This window comes from Cotesia glomerata, linkage group LG6, assembly GCF_020080835.1.
Source record: "Cotesia glomerata isolate CgM1 linkage group LG6, MPM_Cglom_v2.3, whole genome shotgun sequence".
NCBI classification, from domain to species: Eukaryota; Metazoa; Arthropoda; class Insecta; order Hymenoptera; family Braconidae; genus Cotesia; species Cotesia glomerata.
This window is the reverse complement of record NC_058163.1, coordinates 20,860,006-20,870,962: the sequence shown is the minus strand read 5'-3', so window position 1 is coordinate 20,870,962 and position 10,957 is coordinate 20,860,006. Positions and strand designations below refer to the sequence as shown.

General features: G+C 33.6%; 1 protein-coding gene across 1 annotated transcript; it reads right to left on the bottom strand.

Annotated features, from left to right (window-relative positions):
* Positions 1-513: 513 nt before the first annotated feature.
* On the bottom strand, positions 514-3,415 carry LOC123268061. Its single transcript, XM_044732944.1, has 2 exons — positions 3,361-3,415; positions 514-2,294 (listed from the first exon to the last, which is right to left on the bottom strand). Exons 1-2 carry the CDS (start codon positions 3,413-3,415, stop codon positions 514-516), a joined length of 1,836 nt encoding a protein of 611 aa, XP_044588879.1.
* Between the last annotated feature and the right edge of the window lie 7,542 nt (positions 3,416-10,957).

The window sequence follows — 10,957 nt, the reverse complement described above, 5'->3', positions numbered from 1 at the left end:
ATCAAATAATTTTTTTATTGTAAAAAATAAATTTCGAATTAAAAAACCTTAATTTATTAATTTTTTAATAAAATAAATATCTTAATTATTATCAAATAATTTTTTTATTATAAAAAAACATTTTTTCGAATTTATACATTTAAATTTATTAATTTTTTAATAAAATAAAAGTCTTGAATTTAATTGAATAATTTTTTTAATGTAAAAAATAAATTTTTTTTATTAAAAAATTTTAATTTATTATTTAAAAAAAAAATAAATGTCTTAATTTTTATCAAATAATTTTTTTATTGTAAAAAATAAATTTCGAATTAAAAAACCTTAATTTATTAATTTTTTAATAAAATAAATATCTTAATTATTATCAAATAATTTTTTTATTATAAAAAAACATTTTTTCGAATTTATACATTTAGAATTAGAATTAGGGTGGGAGGGAATATTGTAGCCGACATTGAGCCAAGCACTCAGTCCTATTGGACCATTGTACTCAGCCCTTCTAGGTTGGTTACGTTATATAGCTTGGAGATTGGCCAGGCCTGTCTGCTTCAAGAAGTGAAGCAACTGTCCCACGCCAATCTCCTGTATATCAATAGACTCTCCATCGCAGAATCCTAGTATGTCCTTTCGGGCTGTTGTCAGTTTTCTGCAATGGAGGATTAGATGTAGAGGAGTTTCCTCCTCCGATAGGCATCTGGGGCACATCGAGTGATCTGAGATGCCTAGGCGTCTCAGATGCCTGCCGGTTAGCCAGTGTCCTGTGATATACCCGACAGTTAGCCTTAGCAGCTTCTTGTCGAGCCCTATCAAGGACAAGCCTAATGTCTTGGAGGGTCCTTTAAAAAGTGCCCTCGTATGCATCATGCCTTTTGCCTCTGCCCACACTTCCTGAAACTTGTCATTAGTCCATAGGGAAGCGTGTTGCTTTATGAGACTAAAAGGCACCGCTATGCTGATTACTGGTTCAGGGTCTCTTTTACGAGCTCCCGCTTTCGCCAGCTCATTTGCTTTGTCATTTCCTGCGTTCCCGCTATGGCCCGGCACCCACAGTAGTTTGACTTTGTTATACTCTGCTAATTCATTTAGGGAGTCTATGCATTTTCGCACTAGTCTCGAGGACACTTCAGTTTGTTCTAGTGCCCTGAGCGCAGCGCAACTATCGCTGCAGATGTACACGTGCTTGTTCCTGTGGTTGAGCTTAGAAATGTGCTCTACACAGGCCCAGATCGCGTATACCTCTGTCTGGAAAACCGAAGCAGTGTCCCCTAGCCGCAGAGAGATTTCTGTTTTCGGTCCACTGCTATAAATTCCAGCTCCTGCCCCTTTGTCCGTTTTTGAGCCGTCCGTATACCAGACTAGCCCTATGGGGGACAGGATGCTCTTGTTTTCCTCGTCCCATTCCTGCCTACTTGGGATAAGGACCTTGTATTGACGTCTGAAGTGGTAGCTTCGAGGGCTCATGTCTCCTCCTTGGGTTAGGAATCTGTCGAGTCCCCTGTCCCTTAGGATGGCTGCATGTCCCGTCCTAGCCCTTGTCCAGTGTCCGTTAAAGAGCAATCTCATTGCTGTTTTCATAGCAAGAGCTTCTGCAGTGATATGCGGGGGCTCCAGGTTCAGGAGCGCCCCCATTGCTAAGGTAGCTGTGGTTCTTAGAGCCCCAGTTATCCCTAGCAACGACAGTCGGTAGACTTTTAGGAATGCCTTGATGTTGATGTTCTTCTTAAGCGAAGGCCACCATACAACAGAGGCAAAGGTGAGCTGTGGAACCAAGATCGCCGTGTAAATCCACTTGATCAGTCTTGGTTTCAGGCCCCATGTTATGCCAAATATTCTTCTGCATGCCCAGAAAGTGGCAGTTGCTTTTTGGGTCTGCTTCTCGATATGGCTTCTCCATGTGAGCTTACTGTCTAGAGTTACGCCTAAGTAGCGTACCTCCTTTGAAAATTTAAGCTCCATGCCAAAGATAGAGGGAGCCGTAATTTTCAGCTTCCTTCTTTTGGTGAAGAGTACCACCTCTGTTTTGTTGGGGTTAACCCTTAGAGATTTTCCTATGCACCATTTCTGTATGAGATCTAGAGCACGTTGTGTTCTCCATCTCATCTCCGTCGGGCTTGAGCCTTTAATCATCAGTGCGACGTCATCGGCGTAGCCTACAGCATATACTCCTAGGTTTTCTAGTGCCACTAGGAGCTCATTGATGACCAGGATCCACATGAGAGGGGAGGTAACCCCACCTTGTGGGCAGCCCCTTCTCACACGGGCCCGGACTCTAGTGTCACTGAGTCCGGCAGTCACTATTCGAATTTATACATTTAAATTTATTAATTTTTTAATAAAATAAAAGTCTTGAATTTAATTGAATAATTTATTTAATGTAAAAAATAAATTTTTTTAATTAAAAAAATTTTAATTTATTAATTTTTTAATAAAATAAATGTCTTAATTATTATCAAATAGGTAGATAGATTTGTTACATTGTAGAGCAGTAAGAAATGCCTTTTACAATTTTTTCATCATAATTGTACTGCCTCTCTCTATTTCACTGCGTTCAAAGTTTCTGCCTTTCAAATTTCGCACGTAGATATCGCAACCTGCTCTTTCAACTTTTTATAATCTCTGCGTATCTCTTGCGGCTGTGGACCGACTCGTGCTTCCTGTACTGTATTTACCCTATTCCTCACCTCTTTCGAATGGCTGTTGGAATAGTGGCGATGGGGAAACCACAGAGAAAACCCATGCCAGTACAAGTCGGCTACCGGAGCGACCCCCGACGGTTGGTTTGGAACTATTCGAATAACCGTCGGGGCTCGAACCCTCGCCTCACGGCATGATGTACGAACGAATTAACGATATGATGACTTAACCCGCTCGGCCATCCTGCCGCTTAATTATTATCAAATAATTTTTTTAGTTAAAAAATCTTAATTTTTTAATGAAATCAATGTTGCAACGTGGCCAGTTGGCTCACAATGGGTAAACGCCAATTTACCACCTGATACTAAACGTTTGCTGATAACATGTAAGTCAGATTAGAAATTAGATGATAATTGTTAATAATACGAAAATCGTTGAGAGTGGCGCTAGAGCGTATCCCCACTACTCAATGTTAATTAATGTACGCGGAAGCCGCGTGCAGGCAGTCTTTGTTCAACCCCCATAATGTATACTTCTGTAATTGATATATTTATTAAAATATAAGTAATTATTTCACCGTGTTACAATGTGATGTTCGGTATTTTATTAATTTACACCGTCTATTAAATAATAACGGCATTTTAAACTATATTTGTACGATACGACTCTGATTATTAGTTAACAAGGAGTATGTCGTACATTAATTAAATAATACGACGCATATACAAGATAAATTTGCTTGGCATGTCGTGTACTCAAGAGGTCTCGAGTAGTCAGCCATTTTGTTGAGGAAAGCGTCGTTTCATTGTTCGAGGAAGATCCTGGTTTGTCGGTCACCTCGATTCAATCGTCTGTTCCTGAATCAGTAACCGGCCCAGCTGCAGCCACGAGGAATCTACCAACGCTGGACAACGTTAAAGCACACCGAAGTGGTAGTAGTACCTGTTGTAAGTCAGGTGGTATATTGGTAAGAATTGGACGCGGTATTGAACTTACTTTGAGCTGTATTTTTCAATATTTGTATTTGACGACCATTTAGCTCTATTTTCCCAACTAAGCGATCAGCGGAGCAGTACGCGGTAGAGGTTGGTTTTGTGTCGGAGCTGAACCCACTTTTCAACGAGTATCGCCACCCACGATTTGCCCTGGACCATATTCTTTACGCGAATTAAATCAATTTAGCTATTTGTAGCTTTGAAAGCTATCGGCTTGGTCCGCCGTAAAATCTAAAGCTACAGGCATCTGGAGCAGCATCGACTCTTATAAGCTACGGCTTCGAGTTGGTTACACTCCGGGTGTAACGAGCGTGTCTTTTCGGCCCAGTTCGTAGTTAATTATTAAATATAAATTTAGATAATTTATTTTCGAATACAAAATTTATTTCACTCTACGAACAGTCGAGACCAGCCACGTTACAATGTCTTAACTATTATTAAATATTTTATTTTTTTATAAAAAATAAACTAATAATTCTTTTTTTCCTTTTTAAATTTAACACTTAAACGTAATGACTCTTTATAAAGAGATTATGCAAATCCCAACAATAAAATCAGGATAAATATATAGAAAGCTATATATAAAATATCAAAGTGATAGAGATGAAACGGTTAAAAATCAAAGCTCTTTTCCACGATTGTACAATTGCAGAAGTGCGACGAGTTGACTGAAAGAGCCGGAGGCTATTTTCCAGGGCTCTAAAGTAAAAATAAAATCTAAGAAGTAAAAAAATACGATGAAGAATAAAAAGAATAAAAAAGCAGGAACGCACATGTTGAGAATGGGTCGAGCATTTACGTGGATCGGATACAAAATAAGGATAATCCTATAGATATGCTCGAGCGACGTTCTGCTGCATTCAAACGGAACAAATATAAATACATCCCAGCATCCACTAAAACCTATATATTATCTGCAATCTCCATACATGCCCACATTTTCCAACCTCCTCAATATGATAAATAAAAATATTATTTTATTTATCTATTTTCTAACCATTCGCTTTTGCGCTGAGTTAATTATCAATGTTGTGTTGATATTTATATTTTTATTGAGATTTTTACTCTCTATTTAACTTCGTTCTACATCCACTTGATTTTTTTCACCGAAATGGCTTTTGAATATTTAATGGCTGACTGTGCGCCGAGGTCGAAGGGGGTTAATAGGTAACGTTGCGTGCATTCGATGAATACTCAATTGCGGAGGTATGACCAGGGACAAGATTTTCAGAGGAAATACGATTCCAGTATGTTATGTCGATAGCGCACTCCTATTGTTCGACAGTGATACTATTTCTGGAGAACGGATTGCGTGCGGAATAATCTATGGATACTCTCTAAAAAGTATTTTGGCCGCAGAATCATGAAGAAAATGGAAAAATATTATTTGTGTAGTAGCTTTTTTAAATTCTTTTGTCATTTTTTACACGGAAAAAAGTAAACTAATAAATAATAGTCGATTTATAATAAATAATAAGTAATGATCAACTGAAAAAAATTTCAATTTCAAACAGTAAACTCGTGATTTTAATAATCACTTTATAATATTTATTTATTTATTTATTTATTTATTATTTAATTTCAATGCCAAGGCAGTATAGCCAGATGGCAAAAGTATACAAAAAGAGTTACAATAAAAGTACATATATAGCTAATGAAGATATAAAATTTCAAAAATTTTAGATATTAAGAAATAATCGTTTTTCTTTAATTTGGAATATAATTATGAAAAATACAAAAAAAATATAAATTTGAGTATAAAAATTGAGCATTAAAAATATGAGTTAAACTCATTGGTTCAAATTATAGAAGATGATAATCTAAGATGATCTAGAATGATAAACTCATGTAACAGAAATGTGTAAATGAATATCAAAGGTTTGAAAATTAGGATTCATTGTCTCGTTTAAATGCAACAATTTATTCTTTACATACAAGAAAATACTATTTCAAACAGTAATATTTGCTATGTGAATGTCGAAAATGTTAAAGTATAATAATTAAGAATTTTGACGTTGATATTTATCATTTCGTACTTAAAAAATGATCGCATAATATGTAAAAAATATAAAATACAGTTACTAAATTTTCTATACAAGCAACGTCAATATTCAATATGCACAAAATTAAATGGTACACTGATAAAAAGATTTCTTAGCATTTAAGAAGATTTCTTTATATTTAAGAAATTATTTTTAAACATCATTTCTTAGTATTTATAATATTTCTTAGTATATAAGAAATATTTCTTAAATACTAAGAAATATTTTTTAAATACTAAGAAATGATTTCTTAAAGACAAAGAAATTTTCTAAAATACCAAGAAATCCTTTTATTAATGTAAATTTTAAACGCAACGCTAAAAATGAAACTTAATTATTGATTTGCTAAGACTAGTAAAATATGCATTTCTAGAGTAGAATTTTTACTGTTTCACTTGTTAAATTCTGCGAGTGTGGGACCTTCTCCTTCTCCTCATTTGTAAAATTAATGCTCTAGCAAAGCATTAGTACTATCTTTTTCGTCGATGCGCATGACCATATATTGAAACGGCAATTTTTACTGTTTGAAACTATAATTTTTAAGAGAGAGAAAGAGTCGTTATTTACCATAGTAACAGCTTCTAATCACTTATTTTCGATATTAAATTATAAATTGTGGCTTTTACACTTTCTACATTAAGTTTTGTAATATTTACATTTTTACCACCCCAATGTTCGCTGTACTGTTTGAAACTATAAAAAAATTAACCGGAATCCGAGTGAATTTTACTGTTTACTTTTTTCCGTGTATGATTTAATATTTTACAGAAATTTATATGTATTCGCAATATGATATGTGCAATTTTTTGTATTTATATTGAAAATGAAAAATTTAGTAATTTATATTTTATTTTTTTTAATTAATTTTAATTTCAAGTAAAAATAAATTTTTTAATTTTTTATCAATTAAAATTTTTTTTTTAATAATTAAAAATTTTTTTAGTTTTGTCAACTAAAGTATTTTTAAATTTGACGAAATTTTACTTAAAAAATATATCAAATCTAAGAATCTTAAAATTTGATTTTTTTAAGGATAAAAAAAATAAAAATCTGTAAATTTTTGAAAAAAAAAAAATTTTAATAATTGTCAAAAATTTTAGAAATATTTTTTAGGAAAATTTTACATAAAAACAGGAATTAATATATAAAAAATATGTAAATCCCCTTTTATAAAATGACTCATTAGAATGAACTGCAAATTCCATCAATAATTTATTATCGGGAAGGGTTTATAGGGTGGTGATTTCTGTTTTAGTTTAGCAGTTTCGCCAGGTGTTGAGACACGTACTGTCGGCGATATAGATTGTCAAAGTTTGGAGAAACTGTTGGCCGCAGAAGCTTCTTGAGAAAGCTTCCTCAGAGTTAGGCGCTCTCTATAACACAAAATGAAGATAACTTCCTGGAGGTTCACCCTCATCTTTCAACTCCGAATCTCGATGTAACAGTCAACAATGGTAAAAAATTAAGCCGTAATTTAGTTCCCAAAAGTTTTTCCTCTTTCGGCGAATCTGGGTGAGGATTCGAGGTCACGAATGATGAAACTAAAAAGAGCTTTTTATGGTGGGGAGGAAAAATAAAAGACAAAATACAATATAAAATATGAGCGATTCTATGAAACAGTTAGTGTCGGTGATATATAGTTTACAAAACGATAAAAGTTCCCATAAAACGGTGCTAGATTCACGTCCAGTAAGCAGCTTACCGGTGAGATGCTTTTGCTTATATTCTGTGTACTGTTCTATGCGCTATACACCATACACCATTACTATTTTATTGACTACAGTGAGATGCGGATGGAATATGTATGAGTGTATTTGTATATTTTAGTTTCCACCGACTATTCGCGAGCGAGGATTCGTAATATTCTCAAGATGAATAGAAGAGAAACGTGCAAATATTTCTCATATCTTACATATTTATGTCCTCTTCAAATTTTTTTACGACCAATAACAATTTGTTCTTCAACGATATTTTTATTCTTTGGATAAATTTTTATAAGCCAAATCACGATCACCAATGTTAACATCTAATTTCTTCTCTAGTTTTGTTTCCGAGACCATTTTCCTGCAATAAAATAAATGGCGACGATCAAACTTGTTCGTATTTTTTTTTTTAACTAAAACTGTGAGATGTTTTCTGGGATAACTTTTATTAAAAAGCTTAGAGTTCAGGATTTTCCAATCATTTTTGCGAGATAAATAACTATTGTACTTATTTTAGTCGGTTTTATTGTAGCCTGGGCCCATAACCTATTGTAATTCATAGAAAAAACACAGTAAGCGATATTAATTACAAAATATATTGTTATTTATCGTAAAATAAAAAAATTACCAATTTTCTACTCAAAAATTAAATATTAATCCAATAAAATATTGATTTAAGATGTTGCAAAATTGATTCGGAAATACCAAACATTTTTCTGAAATAAAATTAAGGAATAAAATTTTTTTCCAGAATTATTCTACCAGACTGAAAGAAAAAAATTAATTTAATTTAAAAAAATAAAATTCTTACACCAAAAAAAATTAATTTGAAGAGAAAAATTAGTTAATTAATTAATTTTTCTTAATCTAAAAAAAAAAATTGACGACTTTTATTTTAAATCAAGAAAAAACTCTTCAAAATAATTTTCTTGATCCAAAGAAAGTTATTTTGTATCAAATTCATAATCTATATTGTTAAGAGAATAAGGAAAATTTTGTTTTCAAGATAGTCATATGATAAAATCGGTTTTTTTAGTGAAATTTAGTGTCATTGCAAAGGTCTTGACTTGAATTTGTGCGTTTTAAAGGTTTCATTTCATTAGAATCGATAGTCAATTTATTATGATGAGTATTTAGGCTGCATTCGAAAATGCTCTAATTCTAGATATATAATTAAGAAATGACGTTTTATCTTGTGAAATATAGACATTTTTAAAGATATAAGCTCATCCCGATGTTACACTCATCGAAACCTTTCATTTGAGTACCCACATCAATTTTTCATATATTTATATATATGAATACTTATATGAAAAATATATCAAAATTATACTAGCTGTTACTCGCCCGCTCCGCTGGGCGCTTTATAGAATTGCATTTTTAGATCTAGATTTGAAATTAAAGTATTGTTTTGAGTTGTACAGATTCCCAATTCTATCGAATTGGCATGCACCTCTTATCCATGTAATTATTTTAGCTAATATTCATTGTAACTATCGATGTGCAATCATTATAATATTCCCGTATCTTTTTTACAAAAATGAATAATAATTGATATGAAAAAAAAATATGTAATGAGGATTGAAAGTTTCAGTTAAAGAAATTGCAGGTCTCATAAGTGAAGAAATCTGCCTAGTATATAAACATAACCAATAGAATTAAAAAATTTATTTTAAGCAAATGACATTCGAATAGAATAAATTTAGTTACAATAAAAATTCATTATTTCTAAGTCAAAAAAATTAGTAAAACAGTTCACTCTAAAGGCCATCCCTGCAACTTCCCGCTAATTCCATACCTGGGCGCTTAAAATTGTACTTCTGACGTTTTTGAGATTTTTGAGCTCAAAATATAATTTATGTGACATTTTTAGCTCGCTAAGCTCAAATAGATAGTACTTCTATGCATTTGAGCTCTTCGAGCTCAAAAGTCTGATAGAAGTTTCATAGAACACTACTTTTGGAAATTTCAAACGGCAATAACTTTTGAATGGATCAACCGATTTTCACACAGTTGGCGTCATTCGACGCAGTTTTATCAGCCTCATAACAAATTTTCAGGTTTTAATTGATCGAACCAAAAATTTCGGAGTTATTTCGAAAAAACATCTTTTTTGGTTTTCTTTCGTTTACGATATCTCTCGAACGAATTAACCAATTTCGACCAGCTTGATGGCGATCGTCGTGGTTTTTTATTGTCTAGAGCTGATTAGTTTTCGGAATCGATCGGTGGAGCCGCTTAAAAGTTATCCAAAAAAATCACATTTGAAAAAATTTTTTTTCTCACCTCCGGGCGGAAAGCGTCAATTTTCCTCCCGCTGCGCTAAACAAAAATGCCGCTTTCCGCCTCCGTCGAGGAGAAAAATAGTATACACACCACGGGCAGTAAATAAGAAAGCCTAAGATCACATGTTTATTGACCTTGGCTTCGCCTCGGACAACAATTACATGTGATCTGAGACATTTCTTATTTTACTGCCCTAGATGTGCAATATACTATTTCTTACTACGCCGGTCGAAAGTACGGGGTTCCCGCTGCGATTTCACGGCAGAAAGACCCTTTTTTATGCCGTGGTCGAGTCGCGCATGCGACAGATTTTTTTCTTAATTTTTTTTTCTATGCATTTTACGATTATTATTTCATTTTTCTGTTTTTTTTTTATTCTTAAAATCAGAGTTAATTTATAATATATTTATAACTTTAAATTTATTTAATTAAATTAAGATCTTTTCTCAAAAAAAAGTAGTAATATGATAGATTATAAATTAGTATCTTTATTGACAGGTGTATTTGATGCCTGCCCTCCGGACCAGCAGCCCTTGGCGCGTAACCGAAAGATCTGGGTTCGATTCCCAGTCTGGGCTGTCTGATTATTTTTTCAATTACGGAAAAATTCCCACTGAGTAGGTCCCCCCCTTTCCCCTATCCGTTCTTTCCCAACTCCCTTAAAATTTGCTTTGATATGGCAAATGTCGGGTGCAGGCATCAATTTTTTTCAACGCAATTGTTTGCGTACTTTCGACCGGATAGCAAGAAAACTAGTAAACACTACATGCGCAGTGCAGGATTCTCAACTTTCTGCCCTCGTAGTGTAATATACTATTTCTTAGTTTTTTTAAGATTTCTCAAAATCTACTGATCCGAATCGGTCCAAATTATACTCAAAATCTAAGTTTGGCCAAGCCCTTTCAAATGGCACCAACCTCGATAAAATCGGATGAGCCGTTCAAAAGTTATAAGCGGTTTACACACACACACACACACACACACACACACACACACACACACACACACACACACAATGACAACCTCGCGGGAGTAGTCAGGGAAGCTTCCTATGACCTTCAAACGTCGAGATCTGATGAAAACTCGATTTTTGCAAAACGGGGTGAAAACAATAACTTCCCGATTTTTGAAAATCTTCGATTTTCTTAGCGGGAAGTTAAAAATATAGCTTCCGGATAAGTAATCACCAACATATCATGTACTAAAACCTTCTCCGAAACACGCTGCATCTTATGGTATAAGTATTATTCCGATCGGTTCAGTAGTTTTTGCAGTATAATCGGACGAAAAAACCGGC

Coding starts and splice junctions, on each gene's coding strand:
- LOC123268061 (XM_044732944.1), bottom strand. CDS start 3,415: ATGGCTGACTACTCGAGACCTCTTGAGTACACGACATGCCAAGCAAAT. Junction 2,295..3,360: donor ATGCCAAGCAAATTTATCTT/GTATATGCGTCG, acceptor AAATTCGAATAG/TGACTGCCGGACTCAGTGAC.